This window comes from Aphelocoma coerulescens, chromosome 1, assembly GCF_041296385.1.
Source record: "Aphelocoma coerulescens isolate FSJ_1873_10779 chromosome 1, UR_Acoe_1.0, whole genome shotgun sequence".
NCBI lineage: Eukaryota > Metazoa > Chordata > Aves > Passeriformes > Corvidae > Aphelocoma > Aphelocoma coerulescens.
This window is the reverse complement of record NC_091013.1, coordinates 36790934-36814781: the sequence shown is the minus strand read 5'-3', so window position 1 is coordinate 36814781 and position 23848 is coordinate 36790934. Positions and strand designations below refer to the sequence as shown.

Below are 23848 nucleotides of genomic sequence, written 5' to 3'. Positions count from 1 at the left end.
ATTTATTTATTAAAGTACCACTAAATGCAAAAACAGATATGAGAAACTTACCCACACTTTTACTTTTTAAAAATAGGGAATTGTGGAATGAGAAGATTTTATGTGCTTAGGCTTAGGGAAGCACTGAATAGAAAAGATGTCCTTCTGCTATACCTATCATGAATACATCTGGATGATATAAAAATGATGGCTTGAAAAATTCCTGTGCAATCACATGTCTCTAAAGGGCTCAGGAAGCTGCTTCATCCTGTGTTGCAATTCCTCATCCCAAAATGACTAACCCCCCTAATATGAATAGACATTTTACTGTTTAATACAGCTCCACAAACCACATACTATTACATGAGAAAAACAAACTCTGTTTTCAAATAATGGCAAGATGATAAAGGTACATGATGATGCACAAAACATTTAAAGGGCTGACAACAGCCTGCCAGCATAAACAGCGTGAGATTAGGCTGTAGGTGCAGCCACAGCAAGCACTGCAAAGATGCTGAGCTCAGTAAGCTCTTGTGTTAGGTTTGTTTGATGCCACTTAGTTGAGGGAACGCAAGATCCTAAAATACTTCAAAATCAAAAGCTGGCACATAAAATGCATCATTGCCTTCATTTCACAGCTTTTCCACCCCCTCAAAAAACCCAACAAAACAAGCAAGACAAAACTCAAGGAAGGAAGGAAGGAAGGAAGGAAGGAAGGAAGGAAGGAAGGAAGGAAGGAAGGAAAAGAAAGAATTACAGGTCTGTGAACAGGGATGTATGCAAACAATTTAAAGCCTGATTTGTGTACATGACTAAGATGCATTTTATTACTTATAAAAATGACAGCACATGTTCTGACTACCAGAACTTGCATTGACAAGGCTGTGTCATGAGCTTTTTAATACAAACTGTTAAAAGCCTGTCTAGCTCCAGTACTCTCTAAAATGGTGTCCCAGCTGAGCACTGGCCTAGTTTTCTACCCTTCTTTCTGCTTCTGAGACCAACATCACTGAGTTTATTGTTTTCCCCTTGAATAAAAGGAAAGTGAGGATTTCAGCTTCAGGATGGCTGGGTTTTCAAGGGTGGGGTACTTTTTTGTCTAGCCTATTAAAATGTATGGGTACCCTTGCTGAAGCTCAGTCACTATGCTAGCAATGGAGTGGTAAGTTAGCCAGTTGTTTATGCCACAATGAGTAGGAAAAGTAATACCCTAGGGCACTCCAGTATTACTGCTAGGCCAGCATAATTTTTGAGGCATTAGACTGAAGGCTGAGTAAGTTCTTTCAACTAAGTTATGCTGTTAAGCTTCCAGGAAATGCAATGTCTATTATGTCTTATTGCTATAATGAAATAATTATACAAAACTAATGAAAATGAGACGTACTTAATAATTCTCTGGGTAAATCCATGACATAGATATGACAGAACTGACAGTGTATCAGAAAGCTCCACTTGTGCCCATAATTTTCAAGTAATAATTGTAACAGTGCCATTTGTTCCACTACAGTTGGCCTTCTGTGGATGTTTTTAAAAGCAGCACTTAATAATGAGCACATTTCCTCATTTAAGCCAAATATTTGAGCATGGTGATTTTTATGCTACACTTTTTCACTGGAGTTACAGATAACTATCTCTCAACATGTAGTTTTGTCGCTTTCACCCTCGCAAATATCTCACTGGATTTCAGTGGGAAGTTTGTCAAAGTTTTTATTGTTTAAGTGGGATCACATTTTTCACACCCCCTCACTAAACAGAGAAAGTGCCTATATTAAGCAATCTTTAAAACCAAAAAACTGTGGTTTGTATCTCCTGTAACTCTTACTCAGTAATTTCTAAAATTAGTAATTAGTATTAATGATGCAGTGAATTCTAACTTAAGTTTCTGTGACATACAACCTGTTTCATACATTATCACGTACCATTATGGATATAACTGAGAAGTGAGCATTAATTTATATTGAATTAATTTTCATTTCCATTTTAAAAGTACTTCATAAGAGCACTTTTTAAATTGCTAATATTTTTAAATCAGAAGTTAAGAAATAATTACACAGGCAGACATTACATGAAACAGTTATCAATCCTCCAGTTTTCAAGAAGGTGGCAGAAATGTGTTTGGGGTCTAATTTTTCAGCAGGACCTGCTGTGATAGGACATGGGTTAATGGTCTTAAACTAAAAGAGAGTAGATTTAGACCACATACAGTGAATAAATTTTTTACAATAAGCGTTGTGAAACACTGGAACAGGTTACCTAGAGGGGTGATAGATGCTCCATACCTGGGAAAAGACCTCTGAGCAAACTGATCTAGTTGAAGCTGTCCCAGCACATTGAATGGGGCTTGGACTAGATGACCTTTAAAGGTCCCTTCCAACCCAACTTATTCTATGATTCTGTGAAATAAAACACACAAGTATCTAACTTCCTTGTAATTGCAGAAAAGCCAAGTCTTTGCAGAATTTGTTCCATCACCTAATAACTGTTGATATTTGCTCAAGACTTCAAAAGTGCCCATGGGGCTAAATGAGATACACAGGGCATAGTATTAAAATGACAAAACCTAAACTAATGTAAATTGTTGTTGTATTGCTGAGGTCTCAGCTTATGCTAACTCCTGATTTACATCATTAACTTTACACATCATAAGTAATTTGAGTCACTGAACACAGTGGCTACCTCCAGACTTGCTTTCAGCCATAAATCCCTGATCAGAAACTCACACAAAGTTTGTATTGCTGCACAGAGGCCTGTGCCATGCACATTTGTTTTGCAGGCCAGGACCATGAAAAAGGATGAAATTCAAGACCTTGCTAGCCTAGGTTTTACCCAAGAACTCTCCTACCTACTGTATGAACATAGTAGATCTGTTTTGAGGAAAAGCATGTTCAATTAAAGGCCTTTACCAGTAACCCTTGTGAGGAAACTACTCTGACAAAATTGGCACCAAAGTGCCCAAAAGATGCATCCTGTGAGAGTCCCTGGACCACTTGCAGCAATGGCTAGCCATGTGACATAGGATGCCTCATCTCAGACCAGCTGGGTCACCGTACTCCTACTCCTGGCATAAGAGAACCCAAGAACAAGGCCAACAGCAAGGCACGTCAGCAGGGCTGTGAGCAGGAAACGTGTCACAGTCCAGCTGCAAACAACTTCTAATGCAAATACAGGACACAATACTGTGCACAAGAAAAAAGAAGCCTTTCACAGGCACAGAGGTACAATCTAATGTGGTTTACACAAACCAAGGAAAAAGACAGAGACCCTTTGGAAATCAGGAACAATATTAAAAATATGCTGGCAAGAAATTGTTTTCAGATAAAAAAATACAAACCCATTCGTATTCGTCTTAGTTTGCTTATAATGTACAAGACAGCATACAAAACAATGAACAACTATATTTAAAAGAAAGAACAACTGAAATTTTGAACTTACATATGACGTAATAATCTTTGTTCTTCTGAAATTCCAGGCCCCAGAGATTAGGACTGAATTCTTGAAACTTGATGGTAAACTTAACATCTTGATCTGGCTTGGCACAGTTAAGTAGAGGTGTATTGTCCTTTTTAATAGCACAGCTATCTGCTTGGTCTTTATCAACCATGTAGACTTTATAATATTCATATTGGCCAATAGTTTTAGAGTCCACCTTTGGGCATATAATATCCAGTTTGTCTCCTATCTGTGGATATAGTACCAATCCTTGTCCAGGAAGGAATCTAAAAGGAAGGAAAAAAAAAGGGGGGTTGGGGGAAAGAGAAGAAGAGGTAAAATGTGAGACACTTGATAAAATCTCATTCAGGAAAGTAACAACTGCCGTGAACAGACAGGAATAAACACAGTTTCCAAAACCAAAATGACAGACTGAGCAAACCAAATCTTAATAGCTTGGGCTTGATTCATTATCAACAAGATGTTTATTTAGATCTTGGAAATTATAGATCAATTGAGTATTATAGTCCTTATCCCAGTTTTGGGCATTCTAGCAGATTTTACATCTCTCTCTGTCAGGCAATGCTGTTTCTTCCACTGCATTTAGCCATGCAGAGCAGCTAATACAATACCTGGTGGGCCATGAACCTGTTTTTCTGTTTTGCTAATATTTCTGCTATTCTTGCACATATTTTGCTAATTTTGGACATGGGAGAATGATAAAAATAATCTTTCAACCCCCTTGAACAGCCATGGGGGACAGGAAAAAACTTAAAAGATTTTTAAGAATATATTAAGATGCTGATTGATATTACTAGTGTAACACAAAGGAACATCAGTCATTCACCAGGACCATGCTTACAGACCTGGGATGGACAGAGATCTACCTGATCCATGGACCACACATGATTCTGGGAAAAGAGTTATATCCAAGACAGCATGACCACTCCACTACAATGTTTCTCTTCATAAATTCCACCATTACTGTCATTATTTTAGCTCTTTTTTGATTTTTTTGTGCTAGTAGTGAAAAACAGTGTGCTTATTTTCTTAGTATGGGAAGAGTTCTTACACAAACCTGCAGTGAGCTTTAATATTTGCAGTTAGACATAGTATTTTGTCTTTCCTACTTATATTAATTAACAGGCAAACATGACCGCTTTTTCATGGAAGAAAAATATAAATAATTACTTATATTATTGGTTCATCCACAAAATGAGGAGTCGTGCTCTCACAAGGATAAAAGCCACAGCAGGTTTGTTTGTTTCTCTCTCCACTAAGACGTTTATTTCAATTAAGGCCAAGAAGTGCATGTTTTAGAACAACAGCCAACAACACAACGTACTCGAATGCACAGACCTAAAAGACTGACTTTCTTTCCTCTTTCTCCTGCCTGCCAGCATTTTCCAAAGATCTTCCTTAATAGAGAATTGGCCTGAAAAACCAAGTGAAACAACTGCTGCCTAATGAACACCCTTCTCCAAGTGCTAGTATTTAAACAGCACACGTAGTAAATCTAGCTTATTCACAGGCAGCCTTCCTGGAAACTTTAAATTAGAGTATCAAGGCCCACGCAGAACAAAGCTGTAGGCGTTGGTGACCTCCAACCTCTGGCTTGGCGAAAGGAGCCACTAGCATGAAGTAGTGGTGGGGGAGAACCCACTAAATTAAAGGATGATGCAATGTCCCAAATTTCAAATCCATCATTTACAACTGCTTGCTCCCACACAATTCAAGTTTATGATCTGTGCTAATTGAGCAGGATTATTTTCACTCACAAAGCCAGTGTAAGAATTATATTTGTTATGAAGCAGCACGTAGCAGGACAAAGACATGTAATTACAGATTTAGGGAACTAGAACAATGAAATGTTATGGCAAGGAAAGCGACTGTTGATGTATAAATCACTGCTCTCTTTTGTGCTGTGCAGTGTAATTTCCAGACTGCAGAAACTGGGCTTGGCCACGGCTGTTCAAACTGAGATTGAAGAGGAGATGGGGCAAAGCTGTGCCTCCTCCTCCAGTTTCCAGACATGCCAAAGGAATGCAGTGACTACCACCTCCTGAGAGCTGAAATGATCAAACAAATGGAAAGGTGGAAATGTATCCTCAGAGTTACCAGCCTGGTGAAGGACAACCAGATGTATGTGTAGATGTGGCACCTAGGACGTGGTTTAGTGGTGAACACAGCAGTGCTGGGTTAACATGTGGACTTGATGATCTTACAGGTCTATTCCAACCTAAACGATTCTACAATCCTTCGACTAAGGGAGAGGCCAGTTCTTCAAGGGTACCAAGAAAAGGTGAGGAGGAGGATCCCAGCCAGCAAATATTCCCAAGGGAGCAGCATGTATTCTGATTCTGGCTCTCCTCAGGGATCAACTCCGACCAGGCAAAAGCAAAAGGACAGTGTTTCCAAGCCAACCTATGTCACCTGTGACTGACTTTAATACCTTGTCTGACCATAGCCCCATTTAAACTTTGCTCCTGTGCAGCAGTGCTGTACCAGGAAAATGACAATCACTCCTATTCCCCCATCTGCATGCCAGGACAAAGGCTGGCCACTGTATGACCCCACTGCTGCAAATACGCCTTCTTGCCAGCAATTCTTCTTCACACAATGGGACTGTGTAATAGGAAACACATGAGATTTCAAAGGACTGAACCTTTGCTTATAAGTTAATCAATTGAGATTTCCATACATAACAAATATGAAATTCATAAGTTTAGATAAATGCACCTGTCCACCATTATCAAGAATAGGACCTAAAAGCTGCCCTGAGAAACAAAAGACACTGATTCTAATTTTAGAGTTTGCATATATACATGAAACAGCCACAGTATATGTTCTCCAGGCAAACATGAGTACAAACATGATGGGTTCAGAGACAGTATGCCAGGCAATCCTCAGAAAGTGCTGCAGGAGAGAAGGAACACTTGTGAGCCTTGGTTTCAGCCAGGAATTGTCCCATAAAATGTAGAGGACAGAACTGCCCCTCACAGACAGTTAAAACTACATTTTACAAGAGCTTTCAACCAATGCACTCGTTAGACTTTATGGCAGGGAATATTCTTGCTATGACTCTGAAGTCTGTACAGTTTTAGAACTAAACTCAGTAAATCTCCTTCCACTTGAGTGTCTGAACTTGTAGGATCTAACGCTGATAGGATTAAGGAAGAAAAAAGGATGAAAATGCAAGGATTAATCTGAGAACTTGATTGTATTGAAATTTTTTTCCACACTTTGCAGTTTTGATCGTGACCTTTGTCAGAGAGATATTTTTCCAATTTACTTTCCTTATTTTCTTACTACAACAAAGCCCAAATATGGATGGAGATAATAAAAAAGTTTCACCTCATGCATTTCAGTTCAACCACAAAACTTACAGTGGCTGATTAGTAGTAGGCATGATTATTATCCCTGCATTTTTTTAATACTTTTGCTACTGTACTTTTTATAAAGACTTTAAATAAATCATTTGCTGGGTACTAAGCATTTTCTGAAGCTATTTATGAAATGTCAGGAGGATTAAGACTATTGTTTTATGACCCTATTTTTGAAGACCTTCTAGCTGAAAAAAAAAAAAAAAAAAAAGAAAGGACAATGTACATTCAGCCTTGGTAGAGGTTAAAAAAACTTCAGGATTAATCCTGAGTATTTCTGCAAGTGTTGATATGTTACCTTAAGTATTTCAAAGTAGCAATAAAACTGAAGAAATGTTTGGAGGATGGTGTCTATGAAAATTAGGTTAATGAAATGGCTTTAAAAGTCTGATCAAAACGTGCCTTCAACTAATTAAAAAGGTTTTTTTTCCCTTCAAAACAGAGATACAATAAAGATGAAACAAGGTGTTTCCAGGATCCTGTGACTAATCCTGTGGAGGCTGTTACTCCAGTGGTGGCTTGGGACAGTGACGTGCTCTCCAAGTAGTTGGGACAGCAACAGCACTGGAACCACTGCTTTCTGTAAAAAGCTTTCTAACCTTCTGCATTTCAGCTTTAAATATGATTTAGTGCAAAACTTAAATACCAACACAGGCCGCTACACCCCAACAGAAACTTAAGAGAAAAAGCTTAGCAAGCTTCCCAACTCATTTCTGTCAGCAGTCAGATACAGCGAGACTCTTAGAGCATTCGAAAAATCCTGCTCACAGAAAATAATCCTGGTGCTTGCAGCGAGAAAACACAGAAAAGTATATTAAGTTCCATATAAGCTGTATGATGAAGTTAATGTGCTTTCTGTCTGGCACTTTTTGATACAGATGGCATTTTTACCATCAACCCAAAACTGGTGTATTGTGGGCGACATTTGACATCTGTGCAAAGCCCATGGATGTGAATCCCTCCCACACGTCCAACTAGTCATGCAGCTCATTGAATAACAACAACTTGAAGAGTTCTCAAAGCTTTTAAAAAATAATTATTGTACTTGACCAAAAAGTCACATGACACACGAACAGAAATTAGGAACAGAGTAGTTCATTCCCCACTCACACCAATGCTACAATGATTTTATCTACCACACTTATTTTAAGGCTCAGCAGCAGTTCCTGGCACTAATGTAACCCTATCAGTCAAAGTCCTCAAGAAGTTAAATTTGATTGTGAAATTTTATAAAAAAATAAAATGTATATTAGTTTCCAACTAATTTCTTAAGAATCTAATTATTGTTTAAAGAAACTCAGCACATTCAACCATATTAAATTACAAACGAATTTTGCTTAATGATAACCACTCAAACCTCGTAATAGCAAATTCTCAAAAAAAAAGAACTTAAACTGCCCACACTCTCCCTCAATGAGAATATTCTACCATTTCTTAGTACGCAAAAATTTCTGAAATTGTAAAATTATCAACAGAAAAAATTCTTAGAGAAATAAATTCTTAAGAGATTTTGTTAATCAGTATTGAGTGATGTAACCAAGTGACTTGTCAGGGTTTTTCCAACTTGCAAAACTATATACATACATATATGTACTCATATTATAAATATATATGCATGTTTAGCTTTAACTATATTCTAGTAATTATAAAATAAATACAATTTTAGAAAGCGTGTTACTACTTGATGCAAGGCTTGTATATTTAACTGGAGAGGCAGTGCCAAAATTCTGTGCTTTAATAACTTACCAGAACTAATTGGTGTAGGCAGTTAGCTTTAAATTAATGTCACAAAAATAATCCTAAAAATGTGAACAATCAAGACGCTTCTTAAAATGCAGCCTGAAACCTAGTGTTGGGGAATCCTACCCACTTAATTTTATGAAGTTTAACTACCAGCCTGACTATGGTTATTCATTGAAAACTTTTATTAAGGAAATATCATGAATACTAATAACACAGTATGTTAGTCCGTTACTTGTAAAACTGCAAACTGAAACAGAATACAGAACTACATTCCACGTACAAGTTCTCACTGTTTAAAAAGAATGGTTATTAAATAGTATACATATTAATCATCTGACTTTTGAGAAAATAACAACATTCATATTTTGAACATCACTTTGTCCACAGAAGAAATATTTAAGCAAGGCAAAAGTCCAACCAGCTTGATGCAAGACCAATATAAGTTTCAGGAAAATGGTAGTGATTTCAGTGAAGTAGCAGTTTCATTATGATGAAAATCAGTTTGCTGATTCCGAAAAACACTGAACCACATAAAATCCAAAACACAGACCAGAGCTCTCTGCAAACGCTCTGTGCAAAACTTTCATGTTAGTTTTTGTCAGATTCAAGACCATGTACAAAAATATGCCATGTGCATATAAGGTATACACCCAGCTGCTTTTTGTGCTGAAGCAGTAATTTTATAGGACTCATCTCACTCCAGTTTAAATAGATTAAGTGAACATGAATTCAGTGAGAACAGGACCAGTAACTGCTGTGGACAGACAGAAAAACAAGCTTCATAAAAAAAGATTAATGTGGAGTCTGTCTGAAAATGGGTACATAATTTTGCAAGGAAAAAAAGCACCACTTACATGAAATCTTTGCAAGAAAAAATACCATAGTGTGACACAGCAAGATGACAGACTGGCTTTATACACAGACTAGCAAATGAAACTATGAGAGCAAAAAAAGTATAGCATTTCATATTATTGAAATTCTTTTAAGTCAGTTTTGGAAGCTACTTTTCTTTACCAGTGCAATCTTATTAAATCATTTTAATACTCCAGGAAAGTTTTATACACCATGCTAAATAGGGATGTTTTTGAATTTAAATAAAATTTAAGAAGTTTCATCTGCTAACCTTTATTTACATGTAACATTTTTCCACAAAGTTGATGAAACTATTCATGTACGGAATGGTTACTAGCATTAATGGGACTTGCAGGCTAGAAACTAAATGGAATTCAAACAAATAAATAAACAAATATATTCATGCTCATCCCTTAAGATCTTTAATGGCAAGTACCACATTATACAAAGCCAAATTATAAAATATTGTAACACAAGTTGGTAAAGTAGCAAGTCCTGTATTTCTCACTTCTACTGTACGGGAAAAATGTATGTTCAGGTTCCCCTGCAATAAAACCTGCAGTAAGCTCATAAATGCTTTGAAGCAGTTGCCTGAAACTACTGGTGATCTCCATCCTAGGGTTTGGGGTACCTCATTCTCCTCACCCTTCCTCACCTCCAAAGGAGCCCATCTTCTTTCAGACTACCCTGGGGCAAATGCTTGCAGTGCACTGAAAAAGGGAATGGTAAAGGTTTTATGTTGTTTTAATCACAGCGCTGGACACAACACATCAGTGATGCCACCATTTCAAGTGTCTCAAGCAGCCATGCAAATGGGCACCGTTCTCGATGCCCTTCCCGGACCTATTCTTACTGGCTTCGGTTGCAAGACTTCCATCAACTTCAGTAGGGCAAAACGATGCAGTATGTTTGCAACTGAAATCTTAATAACCTACACAAGAATGATTCTGTAGCATTATTACGTTTTCTCAGAATTTTTAGTGGACAGGGAATTAGGAACATGTATGAAATTTTAGCCATTTCATTTATCCATTCATCGCACTACCTTTAGCAAAAAACTAAAATACAACAAGTGCATTCTAATACATGTAAACTAAGGATGGGCTAAAAGTGCATCTGCTTCCCCCAAAGGAAATATTTTTTTGCATAGACCTGCAGGATTTGACAGTCAAATTGCACAATCACATCACAGTTCTAAAGGCACAGAGCTTCTACTGTACAGAGACACCCACAGACACCATTCGTCTCCAAACACATCAGAAAATGCCCTAGCTGGTCTCTTAGAAAGATCTGTCACGAGCTTCCTTCAACAAAAAACTCTTATGACTAGTGCTGTTGCAGAAATACAGACACTTTTTCATTCCACTCAGCTTAGAATCATCACAAGTCTAAAGGTGCCTTGCACTTGAGAGAGCACAAATCCCACAGCTAAAACGTGATATTTGGCAAAACTGTACCCCTTTCACCCTTCACGTATACAGAAGGTCGCCTGCAACCCAGCACCAAACACATCGTATTGGAGACACTCAAAGAGAAAATCTGGTTCCTTAAAAGCTGTGATGTACGAGGTTACAGATGTGACCTCGGTCTTCACAAAGAGTAAGCAAGCCAAAGGAAATGCCGCAGACTCCCCTTCAAGGCTACCCCAGTCCTCGGTTCCAGCAGAGGTAGGTCGCTTAGCAGTCCCTCTCCAGGGAATCGTGTCATCTCAGGTAGGGATCATGGCATCTTGGAGTGACCACGGACGCAGGGGCACCAAGAGCCTCCTTTCCCCAGCCCACCATGCGGAGCCAAGGCAGCGTCCTGCCTTCAGCCGCCTAGTGTGCAGCTGCCAGAAGGGTTCTGCTGTATGGCAGGGTATCTATCGGATGTCATCTCCGCCTGCGAGAGGTGGTTTAGTTTTGCTGGAAAGCTGGCCTTTCCCTTGCTTCTTTGGCTCTCACTCGCAGAAAAAAAGCAAAAAGCCCACTTATGTAACTAAAACTTTCAAACCAACGTGTGTATTACCCCTTCACCCCAGTAAATCCAGAGTGCAAAAATGAACGCCTGTTTTTCCCCATGTAAAAGTCAGGCATGTTTTTCCCTGCCTTAAAAAACTTCAGAGAGCAAACACCTATTGGTCTTTTCCAGTGCAATGGATTTTTTGCACAAGAATGTGAAACCTGACTCAGAACATTTACTGCAAGGGTAAGGCTTGAAATGTTGAAACATACACAATCCAATCTTTTACTAAATCTAAGCATTTTTTCAAAAAAATACAGATTTTATATTCCGTTTTCATACATGACCTCCACATAAGGCACTATTAATAGCAATTAACTTTTTGTATTATATGCAGAAAGCCATTACTGCTCTGCTTAAAGTACTTAAAGCACTAGAGAATTCTGATCCATTTACTAAATCAATTCCTGTTACCACAAAAGAACCACTAATGTGCTTCACGACAGTCTTCTAAGTAAGGAGCAAAAAAAAAAAAAGGATGAATATGACCAATGTTCTATTTTAAAGTGTATTATATTAACATTTCATCAGCATTTACAGAAATATGAACCTTACAACAGTGCTGGACTTACTCAGCTTCAGCAAATAGAAAGAATCATTGCTCACTTGCTCCATGCACAAGCATGGAAACACACAGGCACATTCTCCTTTTTATTTAATTTCATTTCAGCAGAAATGTGCTTTCTGTGTAGAGTTTAAAAACTGCAAGTGGCTGTAGTGGAAAGCAGCAGCCAGTCTGTATAAATGGCTTATTCTGAGGAATTTCTGAAAGAAAAAACACTCAGTAGGTGCATTGTAATTAGTTGCTCTTTCTAGTTACCTCTTGACAAATGATGCATGCGGGTCTGGATGAGAGCCCAACTCTTGACCCATGCCACCACTACACACTTCAGTACTTCAAGCAGAAACCCGTAGCCTCAGCATTCTTTTCATTTTGCTTTTTCCAGAAACGTGGTGCTAGTAATGCACAACATGAGAATCAGAGATGATTAGCAAAGTTGGAATTCTTTCAGAAGTGCTTCATATAGCTGTGTCCTAAATATATCTGAGGAAAGTTTCCTGCCTTTGATTCCTTCCAAATATGTAGCATGTTTCAGGGCTCCATTCAAGGACAGAAGTACATGGAAATACACAGGACAAACATTACTTCCACAATACTTAATGATACACTTTGGCAACATTTGTAAGCCAAAATGTTACAAATTTTACTTCCACAACACTTAATGATATTCTTTGGCAACATTTGTAAGCCTTTCAAACAAGATATTCTTGTGATCCTTGCTTCAATATCGGCGATTATAAGCTGATTGAGAAATGCAACTTTTGCCACAAAAAGTACCCATAAAAATAAACATTTTTTTTGGATAGCACTTTACTGCCCCCTTTTGCACTTTAACATTAGAACAGGTTTCAATGTGAACATACATCTGAGGAACAGTGTGAAGATACGGGGTAAAACGACAGGGCATCATGTTTAGTCACTAATACACCATCAGTCACTGCTTTAGGGACATCTTCCACTTCCCTACACTGCAAACAAATGAAACATCTAGCTTTCATTGTCCTTTATCTTCCATGGAAGAGATCAGTAATGGATGGTTTAAATTACTGTCTTCCATTGTAATCTGCATGTTTATGGGCAACTGGAAAAGAGGGGGATATTGCTCATTAACACTAGTTGTCTCTAGCATAATTTTCTAAAGCAAAGATCATCTGCAACTTGAATTGGGTTTATTCATCAGGACGACAAAGGGCTTTCCAGTCTGAGGCCATGCATACTTTAGCAATGCCTGAACTAAAAGGATGGGTGTATCCTTCAGAACAAAACTTCACAAACTGGCAGACAAGAATATTTTCATGAAAGGTGAAGACAAGAAGCCTAGACATTCAAATACCCTGCAAGCCTACAGGCATAAACCCGTTCTGCAACTCCACACTGCAATTACAGTCAGTACAGAATCGACATATGTCTGTGTGTGTCCACATAGATCTGCAAAAGGTAATAAATCTATAGTCTAGTGGCCAGTTATTTACAAAATACTAATTCATTATGACAGAGCCAGAGGGGGACCCATCCTGTACCAACCCTCGGCTGCCATTTGACAAAGTCCATGTGCTGCTGTGTACACTTACATTTAAACTTAATCCATTTTCCTCTGTCATCCTACAATTACAATACAAGTCACAATAATATTAAATTTCAGTGCCTACAGCATTGCACAATTGAACCATTACTGTAATGAAAACTGACTCCCTTTGATATTAACACTGGTGTTTTCTCTCATTTGCTAGCCATGAAATACAGGAAGAGACCAATGTTGTTTTAATTAAAGAATCGTTGTTGTTCAAAATATGCTACTGGGAATATTAAAGTAGTTCTTTGCTCTCATGGCAAAGATAATCAGGTATTTATATGGTTTGAATTTTGGGAAAAAAAATAAAAAAGGAAGTAAAATAAAAAAAAAAAATCTGTGCCATGAATTCAGCATAACACAAAACCACTGCTCTACTTGACTTGTGCTCACAGAGGCTAGGTGTGCCAAACCCAAGAGATGGCACTTTATTGAAAAGATGCAGAGCAGGAGTTAGCATGGAACAGAAAGTCAAACCAAACCATGTGCGTGTCTGAAACAAGTCACTAAAGCCTTTGCTTTTAGAAAGTTAACAGAGAGCAGCTGGCATTTGCCAAAGAACTACTTTTTGAAAAGTGCAAACCAGATTGTTCTATTGCTATGCTATTCTGTGCTCTTCTCTACCATTCCTTTTAGAAAAACAAATGTCTTATGTCAGCCACAATATAAGGATGCCAACCAAAGTTTGCAGTCTTCCTTCTCTTAACTACCGTTTGCTCACACCTGTACAGTCTTGTTTCAAAGACATGCTCCAAGCAAAGTCTATAAAAGAGGGAGGGGACTGTCTTGTTAGTTGATGAGACATTAATAATTGGTGATTATATCTCCAATTCTAAGACAAAATTTCATCTGCTTTGCAGTTGTTAGAAAATATATTATTGCATACCATTTGCCTGCATAAGTAAACACTGGAAGTAGAACAAATTGTTAACTCACAACTTTCAGGAAAAGTTATGCCAAATCAGTAACAGAATTGTACAACAAACCTATTTTGGCAAATCATTTTTATGCCAAGGAGAAAATGACCTTGAGCAAAAATCCAAATGGGAGATCTACAATCAGTCTGCACTTGCTTCTTACATGAAACCCAAGATTCAGCCACTCACAAGCACAGAGATCCTATGTTCTTATACGAAGTACTAACTTTTCCAAGGTTTGACTGACGTGCAGAAGCAGAATAAAACCAGGTGGCCACAGCCGCCTTCAAGGCAGTAGTAATATCTGACCTATGAAGAAACAGCTTTTGGCCCACTACAAGGTCTGAGCCTCTGAAATGAAGCTAAACTGACACTGGAGTAGTTTAAAAAATTCTGTAATCTTCCAAAGGGTATTTGACACAACTGGGACCCCTGCCCCAGATGGAAGAGTCCATTGGAGGAGTTCAGCAGAAAGCTGGGAACAACAGGAGATCCTGCCACTCAGTTTTAACCCATTGCCCTGCACTCATGAGACCCTGACATTTGGTTCAGCCTCTACTGCAGGGAGGCTCAGCCAGTGCACCCTTCATAAACCAGGCCCTCTCTTGCGGGGCGAAACCTGGGCTCTTGGGAACAGCGGGGTCACATCCAGTGATCAGCTGTCAGCAGAAATGTGCTGCTGGAATTACACCAGACAGTAAGCTAAAAAAAGCACTGAAAAATCAGTTGAAGCAGAGCTACCTGTGCAGCCAGACTCCAGAGGCACAGCTGATGGACCTGCTTGAGGTCCCAGCTGGCCCAAGGGATACACTGACTATTGGCAACCTATACATCTCTTTCCAAATGCAGACAGGGCTGTAGTTTCTGACATTATTTTCTGATTTAAAAAAACACAACGAAGACTTGGAGAGACCTGTATTTGTCCAACCCCAAAAAACCTCTTCACACTGGCCTTGGTTCAAGACAGCTCATGCTTAATTTGTCCTGCTTCAGCAGAAATATTCAGCATTCAGCACATGCTCGACATGAGCTTTTCTGAATAAGGATAGTTTCCCAAGTCACACTGTAGGAGCACAGTGCAGTCCTGCTTGCCCTGGTGTCACACATTGATCCACAGAACAGAAGACTACAATAAGCTATAAATTTAAGATTTGGCTTTTGGTTTTCTTCAAGAAGTGCCTGAAAACTGTCTGATAGAAAGAATGATTATCACTAAAAATCGCCTTTTAAGTATTTTTCAGGCAGTGAAGTAATCAGTCTGTCAATGTGACTTTCCCTGTTCAGCTAATCTATATAGCTCAGCAATACCCTGGAAAAAGAAACCCCCCAAAAACCTGAAGGTCAAGTGTTGTGCAGTGATTAAGCTAGACTGCTTCTGAACTAAACTGAAATTAATTAAACATGAAGAAAGCAACTGAAGTGTGGACAGAGAATGCTATGGGACTGCAAATCCTCAAAAGGAGTCAAGATGTTCCCAACTCCAAATTTACACTTTTATCCAGTCAGGTATAGAAACCAACTGCTGCTCAAGCAGTAGGTAAGCAGATGGCAAGCACCAAGCAAAAATGAAACTGCGAAACGATGCACCACTCGAGGAGTCAGAAGAAGCGCAGTTATGTGTGCTTCCACCAGTGCTTGCTGCATAGGTTCCTTAAACAAACTGCTTCAAACTTGCAGAACATCAAAAGCCAGATGGGTCTTCCTGAATGAATCCGCAGGCAAGGAGCCAGGATTCCCGTTTGCTGCAGAAATAGGCCTGGGCTTGATTTGAGTCTTCTTAACTCTGACAGGCTGGAGTCTGGCAGAACTCCCAATCCAAAATAAACAGCATTCAAGTGAGACTGGGCTTTAACTAACAATAATAATAATGATAATAAAATTTCAAATCACTCTTATTAGCTTTAAAGCACATTTCCCTTTACAGTGCAGTGTTCACCTTTCCCACCGCTGTTCTCTGGTTTGGGTATCTAAATAAATGCCCTATTCAAACAAAAAGTAAGAAAAGAGTGAGAAGCAATTGGCAGCATCACAAATTTTTCAGCCTAACATTATCATTTCACCATCGAGCCTATCCTGCTGTGTAAAACAAGCCAAATAATTTCTTGTTTTCCGTTGACATGTGTAAAACTTGACTTTTCTTTCAAGAGTACAAAGCTCTGATTGTACCAAATAAAGTTTTGTAAATCCTATTTTAGTCATCACCCATGAGACATTTTAAAAGAACACTATAGGTAGGAAACCCATCTTATAGTTATGTATGTGTCATACATGAGGAATGATTCACCTAGCAACACAGTCCTCTACCAGCCTTTATCTTTTTTGGCTTGGAACTTATGTTTAAAACCAGAAGAAAGCATAGACTATTACATCAAAGTTTAAATCAGCTGCATTATAATTATCATGCTGATACCGCAATAAACACTGGGTGTTGGCTGGCCAGGATTGCCAAAAAAGATAGAGGTCCTGCCCTTATTTGCTGTCTTTGACAATGTATATAATCACATCAAAGGAAAGTTCTGTGCATCACAGCTAACAGAAAAAAAAAATATCTGTATGTTCTCTTTCCTAGAGTAAAACAATAGATTTTTTTCATTACAAGAAAATTTCAATTTTGCCTATAATGAAAAATAATTATAATGTAAAGCCCTTGAAGGCTTGCAGGACTTGCAGTACTCACTGAAACCACTGGAGGTATTTTCATGAAGTTGAACAGAAGCTAGATAGGCTAAGATTAAACCTGAATTTACAAGGACAAAAATGGTAACAACAAAAAAAAAAACCCAACCCAGATAATTCAAAATGACACTGAAGACACTGCAAGTTTAGGAAATTTCTGTGTGCACGTTTTATTGGTTTGGGTCTCAAGATCTATCTGGGGGTGAAGGAGCAATGCAAAATTGTTTTTTGTTCTGCCATTTTATTTTCATACTTGGCTTCCAGAAACATACTGAGCTCAGTGTACACGTTTTCTCAAAGCCTGTCCACTCTTCAGTGTTCGGGGGTGTTTTTCCTATTTAGGGAACAGGAGTGCAAATTGCAAAATCTCTGTTTTAAAATACACCTTCGAGTCTGTATCAGTGAAAACTCCTTAAGGAGAGGGGAAGCTGGCGGGGAAAGACTCTGGACGCAGGAAGAGCTGGGGTGCACTATCCAGGATGCTCTCCATAGATGATTCCCCATTTCTACCTGTGCCCTGCCAAACCTGTCCGGCCTTATCTGGGACATTTTCTGAAATGTGACATGACAGGCAGGTTCGAAAGCTAAACGTTGGATAATGGTGGGCAAACAAAGGACATCGGTTTTTGCATTATTTCTTTAATTACTTTAACCCTTGTTCGAACAGAAAGCATAAGGCCAGAGTAATTCAGCTTCCCCCTTTGTCATTTGCCTGCCATAAATATGCACCAGTCTGCATTTGAAAAGCTGAAGGAGGCCGCAAGCTTGCTGGACATTTATCATGCTCTGTTCCCTGTTAACAAGCAAATACTTTAGTTGAATGGCCCATTAGCAATCATTGTCAAATGCAGAATGCAAGGTGCTTGGATGTGACCGGCCTGTAAATTAGATGAGGTTGCCCCTGTGCTTTGGAGAATTTCAGCAAATGAATTGGATCTTTTGCTAGAGATTTGTGAAGGTTAAATTTCAAGACCGGAAACCCATCTGAGCACTTCAGGCCCTGTATATTCTGCCAATCCGTCCGGCTCCCTGTATGCATTTATTTTTCATTTGTTAAATCACATCAGCATCAGCAGCTTGACAGTTTGGGGTCTGGAGTTCCCTTTTCAGTCAGAATTCTGAAGATCTCCAGCATACTATGGGATAGGGTAAGAATGATAAATTCAAGCATGTAATTAACATCTTTATATTAAAAAAAAAAACCCTGGAATAATCAAACAAACAAACAAAACACCCAATCCACTTTAAAAGTGTCCAACCGCTGCCAAACAAACAGCATGAATTCCATTTTGCCGAGCTCATCCCAGCTCATTCCCACTGAAGAAAGACACAACTGTTATTGCAGGCTTCGGTGTTTTTCTCCCTTGTGTCTAGACTTCGCTTAACAAATGCAGAGTGCTTTCTTCTCCCCTTTTCGCAGACAAATGAACAGGCAATAAAGTAGATATTTCTCATTTGAATCGTACCCCTGATTTGCAATGTAATACTGACTTTAAGTTGTGGGCGTTCAGGGTTGTCAGTTGGGTAGAAAAGCAAGTATTAACTATTTAAAGGCTCTTTAAGAGAAAAAGCAAGGAAAACCACATCCAAGTAGCTGCACTAGAAGAGGTATTTACTACCTTTACAGCTGCGGATCACTTAAAATAAGTGATGAAACAATAGCTATATTGTCTGCCGGCTGAACTCGAGGGGCTAACAGCAAACTCATCCCAGTGATTGTAAGTTGGCCGGGGAGGAGGAGGGGAATGGGGGGGGGAGACAGATGCTTATCTCATTCATTTCTAGATTTCAGCCAGCCTTTCGGAAATAAACACCACCTAGAGACTGAGCCAGAGCCATTCGGTTATCTGCAGCTTGACTGGTAAATAAGAATGGATGCTGGTTTGTTTGTGGTTGTTCGGGTTTTGCTGGGTTTTTTGTTGTTGTTGTTGTTGTTTTTTGGGTTTTTTTTTTTGTTTCTTTTCTTCTTTTATATTTTTGCAGGATAGGAAACACAAGAGATGCTGAAGTATCACCTGGCTGAGGCACAGACAATGCAGCATGTTTATCTTTGCTGCTCCCATGGAGTGTGAGATGGAGACCACAAACTAAAACACAGCTGAAATCAAAAGGTCTCTGTTTTCCTTCCAGATAACCCCAGTCCTACCTATCCCCTCTGTTCTCTGTGCCTTGCCAGCATGCTCCTGCCCGAAGCCCAAATAGATTAAGGCAACAAACCCCAAGTGCAGCCAATTCTTCAGAAAGGCTGCTGCTAGGGCAGGAGTTAAAAAGGAAAATCTTCCACACCTCACAATTGCAGCCATCTCGAGTTTTAATCGGCCCCCATCTCGGCAAAAAGCAGTAAATGAAATCTATCTTTACCATATTATACACCACCAATGAGCAAGAACTGAGCAGCTTTTCTTCACCGCTCCAACCACCCCAAGCCACAAGTAGGCCTTTCATAGTTCCTAATCCCGGCCCCCAAGTTTTGTGCAGTTCTCACATAATACCTTACAGCCCGGAGCAAGGCCCTTAGTTTATAACACCCCTTTCAGAGACGTGTCATTTCTAACATCAAGCTAATCTATATGTTGCCATGGCATCACCCTTTATCTGCCTTTACATCTTATGAACTGCATGGATTTACCACATTATTTTTATCTGAAAGACAGAAAATGGTGGTTTTATTGCCATACAATCAGATTACTGCTGCTAGTTCCTCTATGCCTTTTTACCATACTTCAATCAAAAGGGATCAGTTTCTTTATACTCTGCCCTTGATTTACATTACATCTGTAAAGACCTAGTCTGGGTTGTAATCCCCTTATTAACTATGACCAGGGTTGATTTGCCTAAAAATAAAAGCAAATTGTGTCAGACCTTTTCACTTTGTTTTTGATTCGGAACTACAAAATGGATTACTAAAGAAATCTTCAGAGTTCACACGGCTGGTATAGTACTGAATTTAAAATGAGAATTAAACAAGTTAAACATGGGAGCTGTGTCAACGGTTTACATTTTCCATCATGGGAGAAAGGCTGAACTGCATTTGTCTTTGTGTTCTCTGGCTTTAAGGAGACAATGAAGCCACAGGAGTTTTTTTCCAAGCTCTTCTAACACTGTCCATTTGCTATCGTCCCTTCCTCTGCTTTTCCATGCAATTCCTCCACAAACTCTTCTCCCTTGCTGCTCCCTTCCCTACCCCCCCACCAAAAAACCTCCCCTCCCTCAAGACAACAGTGTCTTAGTTAAAAGTCTACATTCTGTGGCACTGAGTATTTTAATCAAAATATTTCAAGCAGTTTAACATTCCTATGTAAGTTTTCACAACGCCTCACAAAGAATGAGCTCATAAGCAAATCCATGTAGATGTATGATAAATGACCAGAAAAACAGGTTTCTTTATGTCAGCAGCCAAGGCAGACATTAGGCACACATGAATAACATTTTAATCACTATTTTTTTCTCAGAAGAACACTTTCTTCTCATTTGCAACAAGCAATTTCAAGTACTGCAGGTTTGCACGGTGCATGAAGACCAGATCATAAAGGAAAAAAGGTCCCCAAAGGAGGCCTGCCTGTGGCTGCTGCGCAGGGCTGAAAGGCCTGTCTTTGCCAGCGTGTCAGAGCAGTCACCTCAGCTCCTCCAGTCCTGATTTCCCATGTCAGGAACCTTGACCGAATTTGAGAGGATCCAGAGTGTCACACCTCAAGCAATGTGATCTCCTTATAATAAAAGAGGGAAGAGGAAAAAAAGGAAAGAAAAAAGAAAAGAAAGGAGAGGGAGGCATTCTGTGTGTGGGAAGAGGGAGAACTTAAGTGATCTTAGCATGACTTTTAGTCACTGCCTTTCTAAAGGCAATTACTTCATTAAACAAAGTGAAATAACGTAACACAGCTTACAGATAACATGCTTTAAGATAATTGCTATAAATAATATAGCAATTATACTCTACATATAAAAAGGCTGGGGAAAATAACCAGCTCAAGAAATTGGCCTTCAGTTTATTCTGAATTCATTTTGCTAATTCACTTGTGCTTCAGAGACCTGGCTACAAATGCTAGAGCTATCAAATGGACTGACTGGAAGCCACCACTTGCTCCATGTATTAGCACGCCAAGTGTCAACAGCTATGTTTTGGGTACAATTTAGGAGCATGTGTTTAAACCATTTTAACCTTCCACTCCTGTTTCTTCAGCTTGAAGCTGTAATTGCTTAGGCTAGAAAGTGTAGTCCCACAGCACAGGACTCCCAAATAAATTCTTGTCTAGCTGAGAGGTTCCCAAACATGTTGTGAGATATCGTTTTAGCAAGCTCTTTGTGCTCTGGCTGGCTTGCCCGTCCTGTGAAACAAGGGCTGTCCATTACCTACAGTTTATCATCCTGACAAAATGTGAGGAATGTGGATGTGAAAGCACTAACAATTCCACCCCTGGTGCTTTCTCCTTTTTTTCTCTCTGTATTAAAACCGACAAGATTAACCCAAATGCAAACTGCAGAGCATAGTTCAAGGGGCTATTCAATCGGTAGTGAATGTGCATTTGTTTACCTACAAAAATAAGAATTTCAGACACAATGAGAAGCAGACTAGTCTATATGCTACTGAATAGAACATTTAACAGGGTCATCAATTGTAGTTTATTTTATCAGTTTCTGACATGTTAGCATTCATTCAGAGGCGGGCTGTGAAATATCCCATATATAACTGGTTATCAGAGGGAGAGAAAAACAGCTATATAATCTAACTTAATCAGTGTCAAAGGCACCACTTATGTGGATAACCTTCCACATGTCACTAAGGAGAACCACCTTGCTTCCCAGCCTATAGCACACAGAGAAATAGTGACACTTAGACATAAGCAATGCTTTTTTGAATGAGATTTCCCTACTGCTTCACTAAAAGGCACCCCATAACATTACGTGTGGTCCTGCATGTCAAAGGCAGTGCTGAGCCCTTGTGAGGTGAAACTGAGGTAATCCATGCTATCTGCATACATTGTTTGTCTTGGCAGAAACAACACAGGCAGAAAGTCTCCCGTTAAAAAGTGTCAACAGGAGTTAGATCTAGTGTAATTTTTCCTCTGTGTTTTCAAGATCAGGTGATCTAAAGTTCTTCAGATGATAAGTCTGTAAGGTCTACCTAGACCATCTGCAACAATGATGTTTAGCCTCCCAAGCAATAAAGTCACAGGCATAATTATTTTATGGAGGTCACTTCAATCTCGTGATTTGGTCAAGGCAATAAAGAAGATCTCTAAAGAGGTAGGGGGGGAACAGGGGAGAGAGCTCTGTGTTCAAGTAGTTACCGCGTGCTCTCCATCCCAGCCACCTGCTAGAAATTATAACCTCTAGACTTCAGTGCTAAACCAATTCAGTTTATATGTTCACCTTAACCTAAAATTTATTTCGTACTTTACATTAACCTAACAACTTCTCCCACCATTTAATTGCCTACCAGTTCAGCAGATTTATGTGCTGAGACTTTCAACGGAGTTAAATGCACAGATTCCCTGAATAAATTAATCAGCACGAAAGATAGTTATTATTTCAAACCTAGAAAGGAGCTTTATTATTATACCATGCCAAGATCTATTCAACAGCTTTACTTCCCAAGCTAACATTCAGCTTGAATTCAGAGTGAGGACAACCTTATCTAAAGAGAAATTATTCAGGATCCTTCAGGCAAACAAGTGTGAGAAGAATTAGTAAGAAATCCTGCTCTGAGAAGTGGAGCAGCCTCACCAGCAGCAGTATGAGGAATGCATTTGCAAGCCTCCTCAAACTCCAGGCCTCCAAGAGGCCTATAAATCACTAGCCCCAGCAATTGAAAAGACTAATTTTAATAGTGTACTTCTTCACTGTGGTGATTAAGCCTCAATGAATCACTCAAGAAAATTCAATTACATCAGCAACACAACCTATTTTTAAGCGTGCATTTAAGTTGAAAAAGTAATTAGATATTATCATTAGATCTACCATTAACAACATTCAAACCTTTTTTGTAATCAAACAGTTTAGAGTTAACTAAATGGAAACACAAATCGTGTTTGACAAAAGAAGCATATCCCCAGGCTCTGTGAGATGGGCTGAATTCAGCTGCTCGGATCCTTTCGTTTCACTGATGGCTAATAAAAGCGATCAAGGTAAGCTAAAAAAAAAAAAAGCGAAAGCAGGTTGGGGCTGGCAGAGGAGAGCCCCGAGCAGCCGGCTCTTCTGCTTTGGAAGAGTGACCTCTGTAGGCATAAACTCAGCGAGGGCTGGGATGCAAAAGCATTCCCCTTCCTCCTAGGCCGAGCCAAGGCTGTTTTCCACCAGCACAGCAGGCCCACTCCTGCAATGCAACCCCAGCTCTCAGCTTTGCCTTTCGAGAGCCTAAACAGCCTTATAAAGCCCGCTTTATAACCGGCCAGGCCGCTTTATCCTCTGATGTGATGCCGTGCCTTTCTTAAGCCAAAGAAAGGCTTTAACCATGCAGCATCATGGAAGTGATGAGCCAGTGACTGGAGATAAAGTTAATTTTAACAGGCTTCCCACCTGGTGCATATACAAAATAAGCATTTGTGAATCAATATTACAAATAAAGACTCGAAACTGAGCCGTCCACAGCGCTCCTGTCAGTTTCTTTTTTTTTTTTTTTTAGATTCTTTTTCTTTAACAAGGATCAAGAAACTTCTCGGTAAAGAGAAACAGAGCAAGTATTAAAAAATAATACAGGCAGAAATCTGTGGTGATTTTTTTTTCCTTCAGTGAAAAC

At 39.2% G+C, this 23848-nt stretch overlaps 1 protein-coding gene across 1 annotated transcript in view; it reads right to left on the bottom strand.

Annotated features, from left to right (window-relative positions):
- EFNB2 (ephrin B2) overlaps nt 1–23848 on the bottom strand; it is a 45700-nt gene that overhangs the window by 19361 nt on the left and 2491 nt on the right. The window contains exon 2 of the mRNA XM_069007465.1: nt 3412–3695. Coding sequence (XP_068863566.1) covers nt 3412–3695 — 284 coding nt within the window. The remainder of the gene's footprint in view (nt 1–3411; nt 3696–23848) is intronic.